General features: G+C 36.2%; 1 protein-coding gene across 6 annotated transcripts in view; it reads left to right on the top strand.

Moving 5' to 3' along the window:
- The window catches only part of CAMK4 (calcium/calmodulin dependent protein kinase IV), a 267,534-nt gene that overhangs the window by 205,990 nt on the left and 33,566 nt on the right, over window positions 1-27,978 (top strand). For all 6 annotated transcript variants that reach the window (XM_074382746.1, XM_010339923.3, XM_074382740.1 and 3 more), the window contains 2 exons: window positions 14,573-14,663; window positions 16,684-16,758. In XM_074382746.1, coding sequence (XP_074238847.1) covers window positions 16,725-16,758 — 34 coding nt within the window. In that variant the 5' untranslated portion in view covers window positions 14,573-14,663; window positions 16,684-16,724. The remainder of the gene's footprint in view (window positions 1-14,572; window positions 14,664-16,683; window positions 16,759-27,978) is intronic.

Genomic DNA, 27,978 nt, shown 5'->3' with positions numbered 1-27,978 from the left:
CAAGGAGATTGTAGAACACCAAGAAGAATGTTTTACATATTTTAAGTTCTGGGATATATGTGCAAAATGTGCAGGTTTGTTATGTAGGTATACATGTGCCATGGTGGTTTGCTGCACCCATCAATCCATCATCTATATTAGGTATTTCTCCTAATGCTATCCCTCCCCCAGACCTGCACCCACTGACAGGCCCTGGTGTGTGATGTTCCCCTCCCTGTGTCCATGTGTTCTCATTGTTCAACTCCCACTAATGAGTGAGAAAATGCGGCATTTGATTTTCTGTTCTTGTGTTAGTTTGCTGAGGATGGTTTCCAGCTTTATCCATGTCCCTGCAAAGGACATGAACTCATCCTTTTTTATGGTTGCATGGTATTCCATGGTGTGTATATGTGCCACATTTTCTTTATCCAGTCTATCATTGATGGGCATTTGAGTTGGTTCCAAGTCTTTGCTATTGTGAACAGTGCCATAATAAACATATGTGTGCCTATGTATTTATAGTAGAATGATCTATAATCCTTTGTGTATACACCTAGTAATGGGATTGCTGGGTCAAATGGTATTTCTGTTTCTAGATCCTTGAGGAATTTCCACACTGTCTTCCACAATGGTTGAACTAATTTACACTCCCACCAACAGTGTAAAAGCATTTTCCTATTTCTCCACATCCTCTCCAGCATGAGTTGTCTCCTGACTTTTTAGTGATTGCCATTCTAACTGGTGTGAGATGATATCTCAATGTGGTTTTGATTTCCATTTTTCTAATGACCAGTGATGATGAGCTTTTTTTCGTATGTCTGTTGACTGCATAAATGTCTTATTTTGAGAAGTGTTTGTTCATATCCTTCACCCACTTTTTTGTTGGGGTTGTTTTTTTCTTGTAAATTTGTTTAACTTCTTTGTAGATTCTGGATTTTATTTTTTGTCAGATGGATAGACTGCAAACATTTTCTCCCATTCTGTAGGTTGTCTTTTCACTTTGATGACGGTTTCTTTTGCTGTGTAGAGCTCTTTAGTTTGATTAGATCCCTTTTGTCTATTTTGGCGTTTGTTGCCATTGCTTTTGGTGTTTTAGTCATGAAGTCTTTGCCCATGCCTATGTCCTGAATAGTGTTGCCTAGGTTTTCTTTTTAGGTATTGCATTTAAGTCTTTAATACATCTTGAGTTAATTTTTCTATAAAATATAAGAAAAGAATCTAGTTTCAGCTTTCTGCATATGGCTAGTTTCCCCAACACCATTTATTGAATAGGGAATTCTTTACTCATTGCTTGATTTTGTCAGGTTTGTTGTAGATCAGATGGTTGTAGATGTGTGATGTTATGTCTGAGGGCTATTTTCTCTTTCATTGGTTTTTCTATTTGTTTTGGTACCAGTACCATGCTGTTTTTGTTACTATAGCCTTGTAGTATAGTTTGAAGTCAGGTAGCATGATGCCTTCAGCTTTGTTGTTTTTGCTTAGGATTGTCTGGGCTATGCAGGCTCTTTTTTGGTTCCAAATGAAATTTAAAGGAGTTTTTTCAAATTTGATGAAGAAAGTCAATGGTAGCTTGATGGGGATAGCATTTAATCTATAAATTACTTTGGGCAGTATGGCCATTTTCAGGATATTAATTTTTCCTATCCATGAGCATGGAATATTTTTCCATCTCTTTGTGTCCTCTCATATTTCCTTGAGCAGTGGTTTCTAGTTCTCCTTGAAGAGGTCCTTCATGTGTCTTGTTAGTTGTATTCCTAGGTATTTTATTCTCTTTGTGGCAGTTGTGAATGGGAGTTCACTCATGATTTGACTCTTTGTCTGTTATTGATATATAAGAATGCTTGTAATTTTTGCACATTGATTTTATATCCTAAGACTTTGCTGAAATTATTTATCAGCTTAAGGAGATTTTGGGCTGAGACAATGGGATCTTCTAAATATACAATCATATCATCTGCAAACAGAGATAATTTGACTTCCTCTTTTCCTAATTTAATACACTTTATTTCTTTCTCTTGCCTGATTACCCTAGCCAGAACTTCCAATACTATGTTGAATAGGAGTGGTGAGAGTGGGCACCCTTGCCTTCTGCCAGTTGCCAGAGGAAATGCTTCCAATTTTTGCCCATTCAGTATGATATTGGCTGTGGGTTTGTCATAAATAGCTTTTATTATTTCGAAATACATTCCATCAGTACCTACTCTATTGAGAGTTTTTAGCATGAAGCACTGTTGAATTTTGTCAAAGGCCTTTTCTGCATCTGTTGAGATCATCATGTGGTGTTTGTCATTGGTTCTGTTTATGTGATGAGTTATGTTCACTGATTTCCATAGGTTGAACCAGCTGTGCTTCCCAGGGGTAAAGCTGACTTGATCATGGTAGATAAGCTTTTTTGGTATGCTGCTGGATTTGATTTGCCAGTATTTTATTTAGGATTTTCACATCAATGTTCATCAGAAATATTGGCCTGAAATTTTCTTTTTTTGTTGTGTCTCTGTCAGGTTTTGGTAACAGGATGATGCTGGCCTCATAAAATGAGTTAGGGAGGATTCCCTCTTTTTCTATTGTTTGAAATAGTTTCAGAAGAAATGGTACCAACTTCTCTTTGTACCTCTGGTAGAATTTGACTGTGAATCTGTCTGGCCCTGGACTTTTTTGGTTGGTAAGCTGTTAATTGCTGCCTCAATTTCAGAACTTGTTATTGGTCTACTCAGGGATTCATCTTCTTTCTAGTTAAGTCTTAGGAGGGTGTCCAGTAATTTGTTCATTTCTTCTAGATTTTCTAGTTTATTTGCATCGAAGTAGAACACCAAGAAAATTAAACTTGAAGGCTATTTCAATGCATTTAATATTCAGACTCCCAAAGGTCAGGAAATGTCTTGAAACAAATGATAATGGAAACACAATGTATCAAAACCTATGAGATACAGCAAAACAGCATTCAGAGAGAAGTTTATAACTCTATGTGCCTACATCAGAAAAGAGGAATAACTTTATATAAATAATTTAATGATGCATCTTAAAGAATTAGAAAAGCAAGAGCAAATCAATACCAACATTAGTAGAAGAACATTAATAAATATCAGGGCAGAAACAAATGAAATTGAAATTTAAAAATGCAAAAGATTAGTGAAACAAAATGTTGGTTTTTCGGAAAGTTAAACAAAATTAACAAACTTTTTCCCAGATTAAGAAAAAAAGAGAAGATCTAAATAAATAAAATAAGAGATGTAAAAGGATTCATTGCAGCTAATACTACAGAAATTTAAAGAATCATTAATGGCTACTATGAGCAACTATATGCCAAGAAGTTGGAATCTAGAAGAAATGGACAGATTCATAGATACAACCTACCAAGATTGAATCAGAGAGAAATCTAAAACCTGAACAGACCAATAACAAGTAATAAAATTGAAGTCATCACCAGGTGCAATGGCTCATACCTATAATCCCAGTATTTTTTGAGGCCCGGGTGTGTGGATTGCTTGAGTTCAGGAGTTTGAGATCAGCATGGGCAACATGGCAAAACCCTATCTCTACCAAAATATACAAAAAAAAATAGCCAGGCAGGATGGTGTGCATTCGTAGTCCCAGCTTTTCAGGAGGCTGAGCCCAGTAGGCTGAGGCTGCAGTGAGCCAAGGTCACACCACTGCATTCCAGGCTGGTAGAGAGAGTGAAAACTCATCTCAAAGTAAAATAAAATAAAATAAGTAAATAAAAGCCTCCTAGTAAAGAAAAGCCCAAAGCCCAAGACCCAATGGCTTCACCACCAAATTCTACAAAACATTTAAAGAACTAGTATCAGTCGTACTCAAACTATTCCAAAAAATAGAAGAGGAGGGAATACTTCCAGACTCATTCTATGAGACCATTATTTCCTTGATACCAAAACCGACAGTAATATATCAAAAAAAGAAAACTACAGGCCAGTATCTGTGATGAACATTGATGCAAAAATCCTCAATAAAATACTAGCAAGCCAATTTCAATGACACATTTGGAAGACCATCCATTATGACCAACTGGGATTTATTGTTGGGATACAAGGATGGTTCAACATATGCAAACCAATCACTGTGACGTGTCATATCAAGAGAATGAAGGACAAAAACAGTATGATCATTTCAATTGATGCTGAAAAGGCATTTAATAAAATTCAACCTCCTTTCATGATAAAAAGAAAAAACTTCAAAAAACTGTATATAGAAGGAACATACTTCAACATAATAAAAGCCATATGTGACAGACCCACAGCCAGTATTATACTGAATGGGGAAAAACTGAAAGCCTTTTCTCTAAGATCTGTAACTCAACAAGGCTTCCCACTGTCACCACTGTTATTCAACATAGTACTGGAATCCCTAGCTAAAGAAATCAGACAAGAGAAAGATATAAAGTATATCCAGAGTGTGAGAGAATAAGTTAAGTTACCCCTGTTTGCTGATTATATGATCTTATAGTTGGAAAAAACCTTGAAACTCCACAAGAAAAGAATTAGAATTGATAAACAAATTTGGTAAGGTTGCAGGATACAAAATCAAGATATAAAAATCAGTAGCATTTCTATATGCCAACATTGAACTATGTGAAAAAGAAATTTAAAGACTCATCCCACTTAAAAATAGCCGCAAATAAAATGACATAGCTGGAAACTTAACCAAGGAAGCGAAAGATCTCTATAATGACAAGTATAAAATACTGATTAAAAAAATTGAACAAGACACCAAAAAGTGGAAAAATATTTAAAGTTCATGGGCTGGAAGAATCAGTATTGGTAAAATGACCTTACTACCCAAGGCAATCTACAGATTGAGTGAAATCACTATCAAAATATCAATGACATTCTTTACAAAAATAGAAAAAAATACTTCTAATTTTGTATGGAACCACAAAAGCCCCAGAGTGGCCAAAGCACTATTCTAAGCCAAAAAAAAAAAAAAAAAAAAAAAAAAGAAAGAAAGAAAAATCTAGAGAAATCACATTACCTGACTTCAAATTATGTTACAGAGCTGTAGTAACCAAACCAGCATGATATTGGCATAAAAACAGGCACATAGACCAATGGAACAGAACAGAGAACCCAGAAACAAATCTATACACATACAGTGAACTCATCTCTGACAAAGGTGCCAAGAACATACACTGAGGAAAAGACAGTCTCTCCAACAAATTGTCCTTGGAAAACTAGATATCCATATGCAAAAGAATGAAATTAGACCCCTAGGTCTTGCCATATACAAAAATTAAATCAAAGTGGATTAAAGACTTAAACTTATGACCTCAAACTGTGAAACGACTACAAGAAAACATGGGGGAAACTCCAGAACATTTGTCTGGGCAAAGACTTTTTGAGCAGTACCCCACAAGCACAGGCAACCAAAGCAAACACAGACACATAGGATCACATCAAGTTAAAAAGCTTCTGCACAGAAAAGGATACAATCAAGAAAGTGAAGAAAAAACCCACAGAATGGGAGAAAATGTTTACAAACTACTCCTGTGATAAAGAATCAATAACCAGAGTATAAAAGGATCTCGACTCTATAGGAAAAAATATAATAATCTGATCAAAAAATGGGCAAACGATTTGAGTAGACATTCCTCAAAAGAAGACATACAGATGGCAAACAGGCATATGAAAAAGTACTTAACATCACTGATCATCAGAGAAATGCACATCAAAACTAAAATGAGATATCATCTCACCCAGTTAAAATGCTTTATGTAAAATTTTATTGAGAAGGTAAATTAGTACAACCACCATAGAGAACAGTTTGGAGGTTCCTCAAAAAATGAAAAATTGAGCTACCATATAATCCAGTAATCTCACTGTTAAGTATATACCCTAAAGAAAGGAAATCAGGAACCTGAAGAGGTATCTGCACTCTTATGTTGGTTTTAGCACTGTTTACAATAGCTAAGATTTGGAAACAACCTGTCTATCAGCAGATGACTGGATAAAGAAAATGTGGTACATATACACAATGGAGTACTATTCAGCCATAAAAAGAAAGAGATCCTGTCATTTGCAACAAGATGGATAGAAGTGGAGATGATTATATTAATGAAATAAGCCAGACATAGAAAAACAAATGTTGCACATTTTCACTTCTTTGTAAGATCTAAAAATCAAATCAGTTGAACTCATGGACATTGAGAGTAGGATGATTGTTACCAGAGCCTGGGAAGTGTAGTAGGCGGTTGTGGGGAAGGTGGGGATGGTAATGGGTACCAAGAAAAATAATTAGAATGAATAAGACTATTTGATACCACACTATGGTGATTATTATAGTCAATAATGACTTAATTGTATATTTTTAAATAACCAATTCAGTTATTTGTAACTCAAAGGATAAATTCTTGAGGGGACAGATACCCCCATTCTCCATAGTGTACTTATTTCACATTGCATGCCCATATCAAAACACCTTGTTTGTGTGTGTGTGTGTGTGTGTGTGTGTGTTTGTGTGTGTGTATGTGTGTTTGTGTGTGTGTATCTCCTGTTTATACACAAATATTTTAAAAATTAAAACATTTTTAAAAAGTAAAAGAAAAAAGCCCAGGAACCTGATATTCTAAAGTCAATGAAAACAGCTTTCAAAAATGGAACCAAAATGAAGACTTCATCAGACATATATAACCTTGTAGAATTCATCACTAACTGACCTGGAGTGCTAAAGCAAATTCAGTTGTGCACTACAAAATGGAACTAATCAATTTGTGTTATATTTCACTTCCTTGTCTGCTGTTCAAGAACATACATTGATAGTACCTTAAACAAAGAGCAGAATTAGTTGAGGTTGCTAACTTGAACACAGAGCCACACAAGGTTATGAACAGGGATAGACTTAGGACATCTGTTCTTATCCAGATATATTAGGAGCTGTGCTGTCTTGGCTCAGGTAGTCCCATCATTTTATGTATTTAATAAACATTTATTAAATACAAATATGTGCTAGACTTCAGAGTGAATTCTAGCCATTCCTTGGTATTTTGTGTCAGTTTGTTGATATATACCATAGATGCGCATTTAGCTCATAATTCTGTCGTTCATTCATTCCTTTTTTGTTGATATATACCATAGATGCTCATTTAGCTCATAATTCTAGTCGTTCATTCATTCCTTTTATATACTATTTTTATAAACATTTTTCAAAAACCTACTATAAACCACATCCTGTGCCTAGATTGTAAGAGTACAGAGATGAATAATTCTGCTTTCAAGGAATATATTTTTACTTTGATAGGCAAGCACACAAATACGATGACAGCATTAAAGTATTTGACTATGGATATAAAGAATGTCACAGAAGGCAGAGAAAATGATGCGTTTTGCTTATGAGAGTGGGGGAAGAGTTCACAAAGAACATGGTATTAATCTGGGTTATAAAGTATTCCAGTTACTGTTGCTATGTTCACAGATTATCCTGTTTAGCAAATTAAAACAACCATTGTCTTATATTTGTATACTCTTTGGGTCAGGACTTTTTCGTAATGTCTAGAGACTAAGCCAAGAAGACTCAAAGGTTTAAAAGGGCTTGATGACTGAAGAAAGGATAATCTAGAGTTGTATTCATTCACATGTCTGGAAGTTGATAATGTCTGTCACATGGAACCTTGGCAGGGACTGCTGATTGTACTATGAATACTACACTTATAATATGTTGCCCGATTTTCTTACAGCATGATAGCCTTGGATAGTCACACCTTTTACAGGACAGCTCAAAGACCCAGACATGAATATGTAGCAAACAAGATAGAAGCTACATTGACTATCAAGACCTAACCTTGGAAATCATAGATTATCATTTCTCCTGCATTCTGTTGGTTACTGGCAAGTTATAATCCTACCCAGAACCAAGAGAAGGAAAACTAGACTCTTGTCTCTGGATGGGGAAGTGACAAGATTCTGGAAGAGCATGTGAGATGAATAATACTATTTCAAGAATCTCTATAAAATACACTTTAAAATATTATTATTCAATTAAGTACATGAAAGATTTACCCTCTGGAAACCAAGTAGGAATGTGTATAGCATGGCTTAGGAATAGTAAGTAAGGTTGTGTGTCTAGTGCCTGGTAAGAATTGTCCCAGGATGGGGCACAGCCACAAACTGGGGACAAAATTTGAAGGACCTTTAATTCTCATCATGGGAAAATTAGACTTAAGCTTATAGCCAGTGGCTTCAAGTGACTTTTTTTTTTCTTTCTTTGTGAGACTCAGTCTCACTCTGTCACCCGGGCTGGAGTGCAGTAGCATGATCTCGGTTCACTGCAACCTCCACCTCCCTGGATCAAGCAATTTTCCTGCCCCAGCGTCCTGAGTAGCCAGGATTACAGGCGCATGTCATCACACCTGGATAATTTTTGTGTTTTTTGTAGAGACAGGGTATCACCTTACTGGCCAGGCTGGTCTCAGACTCCTGACCTCGTGATCTGCCTACCTCGGCCTCTCAAAGTGCTGAGATTACAGGCATGAGCCATCATGCCTAGTCTGTTTTATTTTTAAATCAATGATTGACATGAGTTAATTTGTGATTTAGAAAGATGGCCTGGTGTTTGGATGTATGGGGAAGATTAAAAGATTAAAAGACACAATAGTGCCAGTAAAGAATATGAAGGGTCTTACTAAGTAGTGACAATGTAAATGAGAAGAATAAATAGATATGAGACATATTTTGGAATTAGAATTATGACTGATTGGCCAAGGCCAGTCAAGAAAAAGGAAGCATCAAGGATGACTCCAAAATAGATAAGAATGGCTCAGAGGCTCTGAAGCTTGGCTACTTTGCCTGAAATAGATTCTTCTGATCCTGAGATGCTCCAAGGATCATGGCTTAGTACAGATTCCACAGCCAGATAACACTAACCATACCTGTTGATCCTGTCATGGGTGACAGTAATTGCTTCTCTAGTATATTCTACTGATGATTCTTAAGGCATCACTGAGTAGAGGTCAACGATAAAGATGATGGTAGTAGCAGGTCTCCAAAGCAGACGTGACACCAAATAGAGTATTCACTTTGAAGTTCCTGTTTTAATTTATGTATATTCATTCTTATTTTTTTGAGTGGAAAAGAGCAAATTCATGTGGTTTAATTTATCTTTCCATCAAGAAAACTGTAGTCAGAATACTGTTTTTCTTTCTGTAATGACTGGTTCTTCTTTGTCCTGTTAGATTTTTAAAGAGATTCAAAATTCCTCCTACCAACTCCTGAGACATTATCAATTAACCACGCACAGCCCATTGAACACAGCATAGCTGTAATTAAACTAAATTACCGTGCAGTAACTTTCATTACACAATGAAACAGTTTTTGTTAGGACCGGGAGAGAGTTTAATTACATGTCTAGACACCCCCTGAATTCAGAGCAGCAGTCTTTGTCTCTTTAAAATGGAGATTTGAGATTTTGGTTATTGCATTTTTTAAACACTAAATGGTGAGATAAGATTGGAGCTTTTCTATTTTTTAATTCTTCATTCTACTTTACTGCATACTTGCTTGAGGAATCATTTCTACATCTGCGAAGGTAAATTTTTCTAATGAAAAACTACAAATTTTTACTCTTTGCCATGTTTGACATAGCTTTTACTTGCATCCCAAAATTCTTCTTTTTCCAGTACATTCCAAATATCTACTCTTATGTTTTAATATATAAACTGTACACTGTCATCTAAAGCACAGCCATTTTTCATAATGCTATTTTCAGCTTTCTCATCCTGGTGAAAGAGCTCACCTCTGCCTGAGGATGGAGTAATTTCTTCATTCATCCTCAGTCCTGCCCAATCAGCTTCTCTGGACAATCCAAACAGTTCAGCTTCTCTGTAAAGCCAAAGTCAAGGTCCCTAGATTCTGCTTGGCTAGAGTGTGCAGACGGGAGCTCTCCGTGTTACTTCTGTGCGCCAATATAATATCTTCTTTCCTATTACAAAAAATGTGGTTGTTGCTTCTTTCTCTGTAAATATAGATAATTTTTGAACCTTTTTCCAAGCTTTGAAGTTTTTCCTGAATACCTACCTTTATGTAATTAGCCAAACCTTCCCATAGCTTCCATTCCTAAAATCTCACCTTCTTTGAAACCTGGTCATACAGTAGAAATTAGGGAATGAAGTAATCATGTTTGTCCTCTTAAACAATCTCAACATCTTCTCAGTTGCTTCACAACACATACTTGTTCTAATCTTGTATACAAATAAATTCTACATGCTGATTTATTTGTTGATTGAATGTAAATTGCTCTTTTAAAATATACTTTTATCCTGTCAGCATGAAATTTGTATGTTTAAATCCAGACACCTAGCTTTTTCTATTAAGTTTTTGCATAGTGTCTAATTTAAAATAATAAAGATTGCTAATCTTTATTATTTTATTCACCTAATAAGGATTGCTACTAATTCACCTAATAAGGATTGCTACTGAAATCAAAGATAAGTGTTTCATTAAAATCTTAATTGAGTAAGTATTTTAGGTTTTGAATTGAATCTAAGAAAAGTAATGTAGGCAAAATAACATTTTCTGCCAGTGCCGTATCATCCATTCTAGAAATATGTACTTAATATAGTTTTATGGCATGCATATGTATAAATAGACAGGAAATAAATTTCCCATCCAATGAAAGTGTTTGTTTCTCCAGTCTGACATAGAATTTTGAGGAGACTCACGCCACAGTCAGTGTGTTCGTTGTGACCTCTTCTCTTGTCTACTACTATAATCTGACACCACAGGATTCCCTACCCAGAGGTTTTCATCATTACCCTCTCTACCAGCATCCTGTTCTTTTCCCCTGTGATATTGCTATCCCAGAAAGTGTTTTACAATGAAACTTTGCTTCATTCTGATATTTCTGGCCCATACCCCAATCCTAAAGCAACAAAGCACACACATAAACCTCAGCTGCAGGCCAGCAGCAGTCTTGGCCATCTTCATTCCCACCACTGGAGTCAAACAGGATGCCTTCATTTATTAAGAGAGGCCTTTGAACTTGCCCACTTCTCACTAGTGTGCTATTATAGCTACGTGCATCACTGCATCTTTAGCCACTTGACTTTTAAGTCAACACATCAGTTTCACTTTAATACACTGACGAGTACAATTTATGAAAGTTTTGTTTTAAAGCTTGTTCCTTTGGTAGTGCATAGTGCCTTGTTCTAGTACTATTCTCCAAACTTTCGTTCTTTTATCCAGTCTAGTTCTCCTTTATGGAGTGTCAAATGATGTTTTCTTTTTTGTTGTTTTTTGTTGTTGTTGTTTAACTTGTACTTAGAACGGAACAACCACCTTTTCTTTTCAAGACAGCCAGAACAACATTTAGTGAGGATCTTCATGTAATTAGTTCTTTGCTAAACAAAACTTACCAAATCATTTTATTTGTCATTGTTACTGTGTTCCTATGTCTAGCTTCTCTTTCTTCTCAATGCAATAGTTTCTAAATTGGGTAAGATTGGGGGAAAAAATCAGTATGTTGTATTGTTCTCAAACTATGCAATTCTTAGATATGTTCCAAGGCTACTGTATGAGATATTCTATCTATCTCCCCCTTCAAACTCAGCTTACATCAAGATAGTCTCTTCCTTCTTGGGGATGTGCATGTTTTCCCTAGGTATCATTCATAGTGGAGCATGGTCCTCTATCATTCTCTTGTTTCTCTTCACACTTTCATTACCTTTCTTTTCCAGTATCCTCCCCTCTTTTCCTTTGTTGTTATTTTTATTTTGTCCCCTTCCCCTGATCAGTCAAGTAACAAATGTTCATTGAGCATCTCCTTGGGAATTACATAATAGGCAGGGATATGTGCTCTACAGCCAAATATCTGAGTCTGAATCACAACTCTAGTATCTAGTTGTGATACTGTACAGATTTCTTAGCCTCTTGTTGCCTCAGTTTCCTCATTTAGAAACAAATATTAGATGACTTACTGGATGGAACTGTTGTGAAGATTAAATGAGTCAACAGGTATAAGGTATTAAAAATAGAGCTTAGAATATAGTAAGTGTTTAAAACACGTAAGAGCCTCAGATGCCTCTGTCACTACCCTCATGCTCTGCTTTTTGTGATGCTAAGGTGGCAGCCACTGACAGGAAACACTTTCATGAAGAGTCTCTTCATGGAGACTCGTGTCTAATTCCTTCTTGTAGAGTCCACACTGGGCCCATGAGAAATGTACATCCAGCTATTATTTGAGAGTAGCTGAATCTTCCTGAGGCCCTCTCCACATTCACCTGCTCCAACTGTCTTCTCTTCTTTCCGTTTTCATACATGAGCCAGTTATCTGTTTCCCCAAACCACTAAGTGATCTTGAAGCTGTACCTCCGCAACCCCCCTTACTTGACTTAAGTATAAAGAACTCCTTGCCTTCTGGCATGAGGTAGGAAAGGAGAGAGAACAGCACATTGGAAACTTTCTCTTAAATCGACAGAAACATGGCAAATGTTATGAATAGGAAATTCATGGAAGAGGAAAACTGATTTACCAAGAAGCATATGAAGAGAAGCTCAACTATACTAGTAAACAGAGAAAGATAAATTAAACCAAACTTAAGATACTATCTTTGCACTCCAGCTCAGCAAAAGTTAAAAATATAGATTTAGCAAAGATATTAACATATATGCGTACATTATTTGTGTGAGTAAAAATTGATGGAGGCTTTTGGGAGAGTGATTTTGAAATATGTATTAAAATAAAAACACTGTATGTCTTTTGGCTTCACAACTGGACCTGCTTCCAGGTATCTGTCCTAGAAAAATACTCAAATACAACAGAAACACTCAAATATTCAAGTGCTAGAATGTTTATATTGTATTACTTGTAACTTCTTCAAAATTGAAAACAACTTGAATGTCAATTAAAAATGAATAAGTAAATTAATTATAATGCAAGATGCAAGAATTAAATAGAATACACTAAAGTGATATGAGGGTAAGTCTTCAAAGATATTTTGTTAAGCAGAAAAAAAAGCCACATAAAAATTATATTATGATATATTTAAGTAGGAAAATGGAGGAAACAGGGATATTACCGTGTGTGTGTGTGTGTGTGTGTGTGTGTGTGTGTGTGTGTGTGTGTTTATTCTTTTGTTTGGTTTGGTTTTTTGTTTTTATTTTCCTATGAGACAAGATCTTGCTCTGTCACCCAGGCTGGGGTGCAGTGGCTTGATCATGGTTCACTGAAGCCTTGACCTCCTGGGCTCAAGTTACCTCCCACCTCAACCTCCAGAGTAACTAGAACTACAAGGCATGCACCAACATTGCTGGCTTTTTAAAATTTTTCATAGAGGTGGGTTCTTGATATGTTGCCCAGACTGGTCTCTAACTCCTGGACTCAAATAATTCTTCCCCCTCAGCCTACCAAAGTGCTGGTATTACAGGCATGAACTAATGTAATACAAATACAGATGTCCTGAGTATTTAACATCTGTAAAGAAATCTGTTCATATAAACAAGTGACTCCAAGCCTAGATTCACTAATAAAAGCATAGAATGCTTTTTCTATGCATTAGTGAATCTAGCCCAGTGTACATATACTTGTTTGTAAATGCATAGAAAAATGTTCAAACAAACTTTTGGGGAAAAAACGTTTCAAACTGATGAGTGATTACTTTTGAAGAGGGGACTGGAACTGGGGGAAAGGAAGTCAGGTGGGACTTGAGCATTTACAATGAGAATATATTGTTTACACATAATTTTACAAAATAATTTAAAGTACAATATAATGAATGGAGTTGCTAGATGTGATCTTGAAAATTCATCTCAAATACAACTGTCAACATCTGTACTGAAAGTTAGATTTACAAATTCTCAGAAGAGCCTGTGAGTACATCCTTCATTATCAAACAGTATTTGTCTTATTAAGGATAGTTGTCTATAAGAACTACTCACATCTAAATGTCTGTTCGGGCAATAATTATGAAACCTTTGCTATATGAGTTTATAAGATCATACATCCAATCATGCTTTATAGGTAATAAGCCAGATAAATTTCAATACACAGCACCTTGACTTTGTTACAATAATTAGCCAATTCCAGTTGACACACTAATATGCATAAAGAAAACTGTAACTAATATTAGCTGAGGAATAAATATTTCATTCTGGGAAAAGATTCTATACAATTTAAATTGCATCACATTTAGGTAACTATTTATAAGGCATTATTTAATGTATACAGTTTAAAATAGATTTTCCTCTATGTTATTTATTTATTTATTTGAGATGAGATCTTGCAGTGGTGCAGTCTCAGCTTACTGCAGTCTCCGCCTCCTGATTCAAGCTATTCTCCTGCCTCAGCCTCCCAAGTAACTTGGATTACAGGCACACGCCACCACACCCGGCTAATTTTTGTATTTTTAGTAGAGACAGTGTTTCACCATGTTGATCAGGCTGGTCTCGACCTCCTGACCTCGTGATCCACCTGCCTAGGCCTCCCTAAGTGCTGGGATTACAGGTGTGAGCCACCGTGCCTGGCTATGGTATTTATTTTTAAGTCATATGTGTGTTCTTGAATCACATAACTTACAGTTCTTAAAATATTAAGTATAGACGTTCGAACCATAAATAGAATTACACAAATGCTGTTTCATTATTTTCCCTCTTTAGTATCTACATGAAAATGGAATTGTCCATCGTGATCTCAAACCAGAGAATCTTCTCTATGCAACTCCAGCCCCAGATGCTCCACTCAAAATTGGTGAGAACATTTCTTCGTGTTTTGTAAAGCCCTTTTCCCAGAGCAGAAAAATGTAACTGTGTGGAATTTTAAAATATTGCTCTATGTAGTTTTACAACCATTCAGTTTTCCTGAATATTTGGTACCTGTAAAGGAATAATGTGTTGTTTGGAAAGTTTGTGCTCTTTCCTAGAATGTTTATCTGAAAATGATTGCCTAGAAGTTAGTGTTCTGTTGCTGGGCACAAAAAGGAATCAGCTTAGAAATGACAAGGACCTCAGGAGATGACCTAGCATTTTGTAAATATGTTTATAGTGAACAAAATGATAGAAAACGTAACCTTTTCTGGAGATATTAATTTTTATTCCACAGATTGCTTGGAGCTTAATTTTAGGTAACAAAGAACTTTGACGTAAAATGTTTAGTGCATATTAGTGAAGCTAGGCTTTGAATCACTTGTTTATATGAACAAAGATAAATTAAGATCTGCTTTTCCCAAAATGCACTCCAAAGAACACTGGATTCTCAGCAGCATGAATAAGGGTGGGAGCAATACACAGAAATGCTATGACTGAGCAAATAAGTTAGGAAATGCCAACTTTTAAAAAGTTAAACAAGATTTTTATTTCTATAGGACTTTCCAGTTCCAGAACTTTAAAACTGTTAACATGTAAACTGACATGTCATATTCTATAAGTTTTTTTTTTTTTTTAAACGAATACACATTTTGAAAAACTACAAAGATGAACTTTGGGAAATTCTGATCTACCCAAAGAAACCTTTAGCACTTTAGAAAAAAATAATAATAATTGTTACTTTCCATGTCTCTTCCAAAGCAAATCTTCATGTCAAAAAATATTTTCAACTTAATCTTCGATGAATTCTCGCTGGTGCAATCTGCATGAAATCTTCTGAAGGGTATTGCTCTTCTGGTGCTGTCCTTATCATGCTAATCTGCCAAGTTCCCTGCATTTACAGATGTTAACACCTTTAACAACTAAGTTGTTCATCTCAGGGAAGAGCTCAGACAACATAATGTGCTTTATGAATGCAGGAACCTAAGGAAAAAATCCTGAAAGTCCTGTTGGGTAGCCAGCTTGTTCTCATAACCACTCCTGTAAGGCAGTGGACAGCAGGCAGTTTCCATTTTCTTTAACATCGCTTTCAAAGATTTAATCCTTAAAGCAATTTCTTTAAATGGATGGATAGATACTAATTTAGGCAGGAGAGGTTTTCTTTCTGAAGGGCTTCCTGCTGCTTTCACTGATAAGGATCAGGCACCTGCCAGGAAATGTGGGTTTATCTTTGAAGTCTAAAATGGAATTCATTCTGCACCTGCCTCTCTTGGAGAATGGCCTTGAATGGTTTCCTGATGTTTCTCGAGTGCCAGAGATGTAGCTCAGCAAATTGTAATGGTAGCAACTTTTGATAATATTTTACCTAGGTAATATTCTGAGAAATAAATAAAAAGGATTTTTACCAAAAAAGTCGTATAGTCTTCATGTGAGAGTAAATTCTTATAAATGAAATACATTAGGGTCTGACATTTATTTTCAAGCCGAGTAAACCTTTTGAGATTTCTGTAATTCTCATGACACTGATGAAAGTCTGTTTTTTCTCCACTCTGTTGATAAATTAAAGATTCTGTATTATATCGCTGATTCTGTATTGCCCCTTAGAGTTACTATTATATAAATTTCAGAATTAATAACATTAGACAAAATATTACAACTATTACTTTAAGAAAAAATAGCTTATTTGCTGAAAGTTGGGAATGTACAGAAGAACAAAGATTAAATACAGATTTATTTGTAAATGTATTTGGAAGTCATATTTTTCTCCCATTTAAAGAAACACTTGAATTAATTTATTTAGCTTCTTCTTGGGTAACTTGTTCCCACCCACCTACCCCACCATGAAATAGAAAAGCAAACAAGTAGATAAATAAGTTAATTCTATTTTTGAATAACAGAAATATTCTGTCATCTAATATAAACTGAGAAAAGACGTGCTTCATTAAATGTTTTTCTTGTGTTGTTAGCTGATTTTGGACTCTCTAAAATTGTGGAACATCAAGTGCTCATGAAGACAGTATGTGGAACCCCAGGGTACTGCGGTATGCTTTTTCACAATTATATCCTACTTTCATTGTTATTTGACATCTATTTTTGTTTAGCAATCTCATTTTAAAAATTTCCTAATATTTCTATTTGTAAATGCTTAAAATTTGAGTCTCTGTGAAGAAGGCATATATAAATTATACTGTGATCACTTCTTGTTTTCTATGAGAGGTTCAAGGGTTGATTTTAGGGCAGTGCTGTTAGAATGCCTTTGAGCCAGTGGCTACTTTTAGACCCACTGGGCAGTAGAAAGACTCAATAGGGAAGAAGAGAAGGAAACACTGTAGTTTATAGTTGGAATTAAATCCATGAGCCCTTTGTCACTTTCCTTTGCTTTTCCTTGGGTGGAGAGTGTGTGTTTAATTCAGAGGGCATATAAGACAACAGTGAGAATGGGGTGGTCCCTAGTTCTCATTCATGGCCTGGCCTAGCCTCACCAAGACAAGGACTTCAGGTGAGATTTTTCTACAAGAGTTCTCCAGTCCGCACTTGGACCATGACGATGTTGAGCTCCTCACATCTTCCCACCTCATCTCCCAGAATGGGCTGAAGACATCACAATCAGAAAGAGCAAAAACTTTTGACCCATACTACCATAACACCTGCTCTTTTTTCTTGATGGTCTAATTAATTTGGCAACAACCTGAAAGCCAATAAAGTTTATAAAAATTAACAAGATTTCCTAAAATTGTTGTGGTTAATGAATGTCACAGATCAATGAAAATTCTAATCTAAATTATAAAAAGATCTGAGTTCAAGTTATCAATCACAAGATTAGTCATCCTTTTCTCTTAGATCAGAATGTTTTTACATAGGCCAAGCATGGTGGTACACTCCTATAATCCCAGCACTTTGGGAGTCTGAGGTGAATAGATCACCTGAAGTAAGTCAGGAGTTCAAGACCAGCCTGGCCAACATGGTGAAACCCATCTCTATTAAAAAAAATAATAATAATAATACAAAAATTAGCTGAGCGTGGTGGCACACACCTATAATCCTAGCTCCTTCGGCAGCTGAGGCAGGAGAATTGCTAGAACCTGGGAGGCAGAGGTTGCAGTGAGCTGAGAGTTCACCACTGCACTCCAGTCTGGGTGACAGAGTGAGACTCCATCTCAAAAAACAAAAACAAAGAGAATATTTTTACACAAATGCCCTTTATTTCAGTTGATCTCTTCAGTGAACGATTAATCACCTACTATATAGTGAAGCCAGTGCATGGCACCAGGGAGATGCATTTTCTGCCCTTATACCCATCCCAGGGGCTCACAAACTACAGGAAAACAGACATGTGGCCAGATGCACTCGTTCATGCCTGTAATCCCAGCACTTTGGGAGGCCGAGGCAGGTGGAGCACCTGAGGTCAGGAGTTTGGGACCAGCCTGACCAACATGGTGAAAACCTGTCTTTACTAAAAATACAAAAAATTAGCCAGGTAAGGTGGGAGATACCTGTAATCCCAGCTACTCAAGAGGCTGAGGCAGGAGACTAGATTGCACCCGGGAGGCGGAGGTTGCAGCCAAACAAGATCACATCATTATACTCCAGCCTGGTGGTGAAACTCCATCAGAGAGAGAGAGAGAGAGAGAGAGAGAGAGAGAGAGAGAGAGAGAGAGATAGGGAGAGGGAGGAAAGGGAAGGAGGGAGGAAGGGAAAGGAAGGGGAGAAGGAAAGAAGGAAGGAACCCAGAAATACAAACAAAAAATTATAGCATCTTAAGAAATATTGCGTTGTGTGGTTGTGTGTATTGAAAGCCACCATGGAAACATAGGAAAAGGGTAATATTTTGAATTATCTGTCTTGTTTTCCATGGCCTTTATATTTGAGGTCACCCCTGCCCCAGAAATAGGCAAAGACATACTATGCAACTAACTCCCTTAAAAAACTTTTGAAATCATAAAAATGACATTGGCAAAGTATGGTAATATATTCATTGAAGCACATATGTGATTAAATCCATAGAATTTTAGTGTTCATTTATTAACATTTTTATCTTAACTAAGGTTCAGAGACTTAAGACTTCTCCAAGATTCCATATTTAGTTGTTAGAGGCTCAGGAATAAAAATCTAGGTATCCAATGGCCTAAAAATCATAGAACTTTCCTGTAAAAAATTAGTATAGATGAATCAATATAGCTGTATTCATAGAAATATTTAACCATTATTGCTTTTATTTTTAAATCTTAATTTTATTTTTTTTGTTTTTGAGACAGATCTTGGCTCATTGCAACCTTCGCCTCCTGGGTTCAACTGACTCTCATGCCTCAGCCTCCTGAGTAGCTGGGATTCCACCACACCCAGCTTTTTTATCTTTTCTTTTTTTATTTTATTTTTATTTTTTTATATTCTTAGTAGAGACGGGAGTTTAGCTGTGTTGGCCAGGCTGGTCTTGAACTCCAGGCCTCAAGTGATTTTCCCGCCTCAGCCTCCCAAAATGTTGGTATTACAGGAATGAGCCACCATGTTCAGCTCATTTCAATTTTTTAAAATTCAAAAGTATTATCTGGCCAAGTGCAGTGGCTCATGCTTATAATCTTAGCACTTTGGGAGGCTGAAATGAGACGATTGTTTGAGGGTCAGAGTTCAAGACCAGCCTGGTCAACATAGTGGGGGAAAAAAATAGCTGGGCATGTTGGCATGTGCCTGTTGTCCTAGTTACTCAGGAGGCTGAGGCAGAAGGATTGCTTGAGCCCAGGAGTTAGAGGCTACAGTGAGCTATGATTTTAACACTGCACTCCAGCCTGGGCAATAAAAGGAAACCTGGTCTCAGGGAAAGGAAAAATTATTACTTGGTCATTGGAAGAAATAAAACTTCAAATAACTATACTCAGTATTAACACGTGCATTCTTCTGTGCCCTTCTCTATGTCTTCATGTCCATATAAGCATTTTATATTACTTTTAATGAGTTAGGATTAATTTTGGCTGGAGAGGTCTTAGAAAGAAAGAGTATTTGAGCTGGACACCGAAGGATGAGTAAGAGTTCAACAATTAAAGAAGTGGCCACAGGGCATTCTTTGTCAGCTGTTACAGGCAGAGCAAAGTCATGAAGGATTGGCAGCATCTGATGAGTTTAGGTACTGTTTGTCACTTTGTCAACTTTGTATGACTAGAACACAGAGTTTTTGGTACAGAGGGCACAAATGGACTTGGAAAGGTCGGATGGAACACATGTTTAAAGAATCTATACCATCAGGCTAAGGGATTCAGGCTTGACTTGATAAGTAATGGTGATCCAGCAAAGGTTTTTAATCAAGGCAACATTTTTAAATCAAGTATCTATTTTGTAAATGTCTTGATGATAACATTATGACTTATTATGACAGATGGATTTCAGGGGGAAAGGGATAGAAAGAAAACAGAGGAATTAGATAATGTAAATGCTCTTTTCTACCACTCTGATGTCAGAAATCTACACACATACTGATGTCATTCCCTAGCTTTTCAGCAGATGACATATTTCATCTACTAAATCCAACTATTTAGTTTTTAAAAATATTTAAAAATTGTAAAAATACTATTTTAATCTATTGTCCTTTCAATAAACAGGCCCTTCATACAAATTATGCCATCTTATAATGGAGGCTTATTTTCTATTATTTTCTCTTGCAAATATCCATTTCAGCCTAGATTATAAATAATGAGGAAAAAGGGAAATAAGAGGTTGAAAGTGACGAAGATAATTCTATTATAGGTAGTGGCTTATCAGGAAAAAGTAGTTTACCATATTATAAGAAAAGGAAGTGAAAGCAGCAAGGAAGCCTGGCATGGAGTTTGGGAGGTAGATTCTGCTTACCTTAGTGAACTATTTTGGAGATTGAGATGGAAAATAAAAGTGTTTTTTGGCTCTAAAGTGCAAAATATATAGAAATGGAATTAGTATTGTATACGCTGGGGCAGTCTTGGAAGTTAAAAACAAGTAAGTTCAACATATTTCTTTACTGGAGCAAGGTTAAATAAGTAAATATTTGTGTCTTCGTACATACTCTTGACCCAAAGGAAATAAACTAAAGTATTACCTCATAATAGGAGCAGAAGAGGAGGGGAGGATTTTAAGGATACACTTATATGTAGTGACACAGGAAACACTGGAAAACACTTGGGAAAAACAGAAATCACCATAATACTAGGGCCCAGGAAGTAGATAACCTAGAGCAGAGGCAACACCTAGGGTTTTGAATTAAATGTAAATTTTAATATCGTTATGAATATTTGTCTCATCTATCTTACAAAAATTAGATTGTTGACAAGTAATCCTAAAATTAGATTGTTGACGGGTAAAGCTAAAATTTCCTTTGAAAATCAGTTCTAGCCCTTTCTTTCCTCACCCCAGAGACATACTGTCATCAGTTTGCCATGTATCTTTTTGAGAATAAGTAGGTGGGGAGGAAAGTGTCCGTATATAGAAAGAGTTGGAAATGAGACCCAAGCTCAAGACTGGTGAGAATCATGATTCTATAGAAAGCATGACTTTACACAGAGACTCTTTTGTAATCTTTTTTGGTATGGTCAATCAGATGTGGTCACAAGAGGAGACAGAGGAGAGGCTCAGAAAGAAAAAGTGTGTTACACTCACAGGTCCTAGAGACAGGAGGCACAGCAGGCCCCTCAGGGCCACGCAGGAAAGACACTAGGGTGGTCAGGTGGCAGAAGACAGGAGGAAGGGAAAGTTTAGGCCACCGCCCTTTTGGGGAGTTTCTTGGGAAAGGCAAGGCAAGGCAGGTGAACAGTTTAGAAATGGCTAGTTTGAATAATTTGTGTGGGTTGCCTGGCTCCTGGTCCTGGATTATTAAGGCAGAGAAATATCCCCTCCTGAGGTGTACAGATCAGATGGAGGAGGTATGGCACTGGACTGGTTAATCTGTATGTGAAAAGCATGCCCCAGGCTGCGGTGTTTTATTATCTTTCATAATTAACAAGCCCCAGGAGAGGCAGGTTCTCTGCAGCCAGAAAGGCTTTTTAAGATGTCAAAAACATCATAATATATATAAAGAAAAATTTAAAATATTTACAATACAGCATTTAACTGGAAAAGGTGTTTGACACCCGTATTATTGACAGAGACGAGATGTGAGCTTGTTTCATTACTTTTTAGGATGATTATATCCAAAGTCGATTATCCTTATGTGCACTGTGTCTACTCTTTACTTTTAATGAAAGCCTTTTCATATTACATCTTTTAAGAGACTGAGTGTTTATGTTATACCATCTGTCATTTCTCAGGAAGTAAAAAAGGAAAAGCCACGCATTCTGTCTCTTTCATAGAACCTTTGCCCCCGGCTATTAATAACAGAGGGTTCTCCTATAAGTGAATCGCAAAAGAAAAATCACAGATGCTTCATGTTTAAGCAAATACTCATTATTTCCTGGGAAATGTGCCCAGCCAAAACCAAACCCCAGGCCAGAAAATTAAAATTTGTGGTCCAGATAAATGAAATTAATGACTAGTGTTCTAAAATAACCCATGGAGAGTTCAGCTTTGAAGGGATTCTCAATATCTTGTGTTTGATAAAAGAAGTAGGTCACATACACACAAAAAGAAAAAGATCGATTAGGCCATAGCTCCTGATAAATGTGCTGCAATGTAACTATACAATATTAACTGCCAAAATGTTTTAACTCGTCTAGATGTTTAAGACTTGCAGTCTGTAGATGTTTCAAACCCACCTACGCCAATCCTAGAAAAGAAGGACAAGTTGTTAGAGTAGAAAAGAAACCAATATGTTAATGGGTTAGATAAAAAAAAGTCTAATACCAGTTATTTAATTTATTCATGAGCTTATGTATGTTCATGTTTCATATTTCATTTCATATAATTCAAATTATATTTTCAGACTCTACAAGCTGTTAAGAGTTTGTTTTCTTTTGGCATTTACCAAGGTCTCATTATTTTCTGAGACAGTCCTACTGGCATAACTCAGAGGAAGTATTAATACATAAAAATGTCCCATGTGCTAAGCCTCTAAGTGTAGTGTTTTGCTATTTTCAGGCTTTAGTAATGGCAAATATATGTTGTGCTTCTATTCAAACCAAAGTGAAGGCTAATTATTAACAATTGAAGAATAAACTCCTATCATATGCAAAAATCTCTGTACTTACAGTCTGCAGGTGCCTAATTCTACAAATAATATTGTAGAATAATAATATTCCATAAGAGTATTCTGAGTTTACATATAGAAGGAATACATATATTTCATATATACTATAACTGATGAAGGCTTGAAAGCTTGCACTGCTTGGTAACCAGTTCTGTCATAATTATCAGTAATTATAAATGGAGGTAGTATAATACAGAGATGATTAAATGTGGCACTTTAGCTATTGGCATGTGAAGGGCATGGTGAAAGTGTGGAATGACAGGTAAAAGAGAGATTCCCTTGCCTTCCTGCCCTTAAAACTATCCTTGAATGACACCTGCTAAAGGATCGGAAAATAGTGATAGGCTAAAAAAGCCAGTGTCACCAACCTGATGTTCAGTATTAAAATCACACATATATTCATTGCTCATCTACCCTAAGGCATGGTAGGTGTCTTTCACAGTCTGCATTCTCTGCAGATTATATATGTAACTACAGGGATGGGATGGCCATATTTGGCCCTGTTTACCTGTTGCTCACAGGTGTAGAGTTGCTCTTGTGGTATTGTTGTTGTTCATGTTTTCATGCTTTACTAGGCTTGGAAATCAGATGGCTGTTCCTACTTCAGGCTTCATCTTGAATATGTTAGTGAAACCCTCTAAATCTCAGTCTCCTCAACTATACAATGGAAATAATAAGAACATTTATTTCATAGGGCTGTTGTACAGAATAAATAAGATAATGTATGTGAAGTTCTTGCACAGTACCTGGTACCGAAAACATGCAATAAATGTTAGGCATTACTGAAGTCATTACAATAATTATGAATATCATCATCCTCATCATTTTCTTATTACTATTGAAAAGGTATCAATTCCTTTGATTATGCAGTGATTTTTCCATTTTGTCCTCACAACAGTAAGTCCTAATATCTGGGGAGTTGGTTTGAGGGCCTTTGAAATTACTGCATCTCTTTCACATTTCTTTAGTTTAGAAATAAAAAGACTCATTTAAAAAATAATACTCTTGAGATTTAAATGACATTGACAGTTCTGAACTTTATTGTTTTATGGACATTTTAAAATAGTTTTTTAAAAAACTATTACTTACTAAATATGAATGTTACAGTTCCTTATAATACAGAGTGGTTTTAAAAGGGTAATCCATTTTAAAAAAAGATAGAGAAAATAAATATAATCTTTTTTAAGACTACTGGTTTTCCAAATAATAGTTTGAGAAATTTTAGTACTTTTACTAGGTAAATATGGCACTTCCTACTGGGTAAGTATGAAGTTACACTGAAAAATGTATCCTTTTGTATAGCAATATTTACCTGCTTAAAATTATTATTCCAAAATTGGAAATGATTGGACCAAAGATGGGATTTGTTTCTTAGTTTTGACGACTACAGGAAGAGAAAGTCTCCTCAGTGATCAGACACTGAATGAAACAGGAGATGTGCTGAAGTTCATTGAGTCGGTCCCAGCATCTGATCTGCCAGTGCCACTTTTGTGCTGAGCGTTCACTGCATTGTATTTATTTATGGAGGTCAGTGAGCTCCTCACAGATGATCCAGTGCTCTGACAGCCTTTATCAGGGGAATTCAAGTTTCTCTAGATAGCCGTGGCACTATGAGTTTCTGAAATTTTTACAGTCAGAGAAAAAAAGGATATTTTAATTTAATATTTTAATAAGTTAAAAGGATAAATTTAAAAGTACCTTATTAAAAGTAAACAGAATAATTTTCTCTTCCTCACACACATGTATTTTACGAGCCATTTTCAAGAATTCATGAACTAAAAAGCTTTTAAATAAGAATAATTTCTAGAGAGCTTATTGGAACATATCAAGCAGACCTTACATTTGAACATGTCATATGAATATTACCATTGAAAGTATTTCTTAAAATGCTATTCACAGAACAGTTTCTAAGATTACACAGCACAATTAAGCAAGTCTTGTCTTCCGTTAGTGCCCTTTCATGATTTCAAGGATGATCCCACACACTTGCCACATTGCTAATTTTAAAAGAAATAACCCATTAGATTCACTCTCCAAAATTTAAGAAATTTTCAGCAGCTAACAGTTGAACAAAAGAGATCTCTGCTTAACTCTCAACAAAACAGAAAGTTAGGTTAACCAATAAACATTTTCTCTAACATGAACATATACTAATATGAAAAATGTTGGAAAATTTAAACCAAAGAATACATTTCATAACCTAAAATAGAAGCTTTTAGAATAGTTTCACAAAACATATAGTGTTTATGTTCATTTCCCAAAAAATAAATAGCTTAAGTGAAATAACAAGAGTATCAAATTATACTAGAATCCAATCAAGTAAAGGATGATCTCACCCAAGAATTAATTAAACACCCAAAGTGGTAAATTCATTTTTACAATGATCTTTTAAAATACCTAGTTAATGAAATGCATGGTAAAATTCCAATTGCACCGACTGTAACTTTCTACTTGACTATCTGGTATGCTGCACACTAGGGTTCTTGGGTAGCTTTTGAACAATGGGAAAAAGACCATCAGGGAAGGGGAGAGGAAGTGAGGCAGAGACTGATAACCGGGTGGAAAGGGTCCCCCACATCCATCTCCCGTTCTGTCCATAACCCTTTTTTCTCCCTGAGGAGATCATGTCACCAGGCCATCATATAACTGCCACAGGCATGCTTGCAGCATCTGTATCAGTTGAGTAATGCCAAGTAAAGGAAAAGTAGGGACAGATACAGTGTGGCGAGGAAAGGTCATCCAGAGCTAATCTTGTTCTTGATTTAGAGAGGAAAGGACTCTACAGATTGGGCACGAGTTTAGTTTAAGCTGTATTAGAAGTTCGAAATCTGAAGAAAAGTGCGTCTTTGAGGTACTTATATTGGTTTGGTGCTGCCCTGAACAAAGTGGTTTCTATGGAACTTCAGTTGTGTAAAACAGTCAGGGTTTTTCTCATTTAATAAATATTAGTTGCACTTCTGCTATGCACTAGACACTGTTGTATGTTATAAAGATACAGCAGTAAAAACCAGACCAAAATAACTCTTCCTTAAGTATACTGTAGTACATTTTAGTGGGAGAAGACCACAATAAATATGTACATTATACAGAAAGAGATGATCATTTCTGTGAAGTAATATAAAGTTGGAAAAGGAGCCTGAGTTACAATTTAAACAGGGTAATTAAGGAAGGCTTTGTGTTAGAATGAAATATATAAGCAAAAAATTGAGAGAAAGAAAAGAGAGAGCAAACCACGTGGATATCTAGGGAAAGAATGTTCCAGGTGAAGGGGATGAGGCACACTAAACCTGAGGCAAGAACACATCAGGTATCTTTAAGGTCCACTAAGAGAGCTGGTGGGTTGATTGGAATGCAGTGACAAGGGAAGAAAATAGTAGGTAGGAAAGGGGATCACTAACAACTGAAGGAATGGAGTTAACATTTACTGAAATGGGAAGACATTTGGAACAGCAGGCTTAGGGATTGTTAATTTCTGCATGTCTGTTAGATATCCAAGTGGAGCTGACATGTGGGCAGAAAGTAATATATGTCCACGTGTCAACTTGGCTACTGATATAAATGTGGATGTTACCAGCATATAGATGGCATTTCAAGTCGAGATTATCAGGCATTCCCAAGACAGAAAAGTAGACAACCCAGGCTGATCCTTTGGCAGTATCACCATTAGTAGGCCAGAGAGAAGAAAAGGAACATTTACTATTTACAGAACTTCAAATAGTAGAAGAAGCTCCAGAGGGCAGAATTAGGAATTGTGAAAGGATGCTGCAAGACAGATTTCTGGCTTAATATACAAAACAATATTCTAACAACTGAAGCAGTCAGCAGCAGTAGGGCTATCTCCTTGGTTTGGGAGTGTTCACAAAAGCTGATTGACTCATCTTCTGGGATCCAAGGCTATCAGCAAGGGAAGAGACGGAAGACTCCTGTTAATTTTTTTATATCACTCCGTAGCTATATAGTGTGTAGTATTAAATAATATCACCAGAAAACTGTCTATATATTCTGTACCTGTAAACTAAGTTGAGGATTATGGCAACCACTTACTTAACTCAAAGTTAACCAAATATATTTTGGTTTGAGATGGCTGATAAAATCGAATCTCAAGAGATTGTCCCCAGTATCCTCTCCTGACTTCTCATGTTCTCTTTGAGTTTGGAGACAGTCTTTTAATGTAATGGTAACCCTTAACTTCTGGGTCTCCACACCATAAATCATTTTTGATGCCCAGTTCTATAGAAGACACTACTTCAAGAACAGAACCAACTGTGCCAGAGAATTCACAGCTCTGTGAGGATTCGACTCTATTATTACATTTGTGAGGGTGGGATGATGGGAGGAAAAGAGGTCAAAAGGAAGAGGTGATTGATGGCAAGTGGGTAGAAGACTTGCTTAAAATGTCTTATTTTGGACAAGAACACCTACAGAATGTTCCACTTTAAAATGTTATTACAGAAAGGATATGCATAAAATAAAAATAAAAAGTTTTGCAGGAATTATTATTGATAATCATCAGTGAGGTTTATATCTCCTTTAGAGAAAAACATAATTTTTTATTTATTTATTTATTTATTTATTTTATTTATTTTCTTGGAGACAGAGTTTTGCTCTGTCACCCATGCTGAAGTGCAGTGGCATGATCTTGGCTCACTGAAACCTCTGCTTCCTGGGTTCAAGCAATTCTCCTGTCTCAGCCTCCCGAATAGCTAGGATTGCAGGCGCACACCACTGCACCTGGCTAATTTTTTGTATTTTGGTACACAAAGTGTCTCACTGTGTTGCCCAGGCTAGTCTTGAACTCCTGAGCTCAGGCAATCCACCTGCCTCATAATGTTTTTCATACTTAACACATGAGACATTTTAAATTCCTCATCCACTACTTTATCTTTGCACCTCCATCTACTGAAGATATTTTTATTTAATGTCAATATTAGGATGAGATAGGTTTATTTATTTTATTCTACTTCATTTCACAAAAATTGAAAGGTAGCTTTTCAGCAGTTAATACTACTTTCCCAGCATCCATCACAACTCTGTAGTGACCAGGAGACTTGGTCTGATTCAGAGTTGGAGAAAATGGCAGTACTTCAAGAGAGGAAGCCTTGATGGAATTTCAAAGAAAAGC

This window comes from Saimiri boliviensis, chromosome 1 (assembly GCF_048565385.1).
Source record: "Saimiri boliviensis isolate mSaiBol1 chromosome 1, mSaiBol1.pri, whole genome shotgun sequence".
Classification (NCBI taxonomy): Eukaryota; Metazoa; Chordata; class Mammalia; order Primates; family Cebidae; genus Saimiri; species Saimiri boliviensis.
Note: the sequence above shows the minus strand (reverse complement) of the source record. Positions and strands in the feature narration are given on the sequence as shown.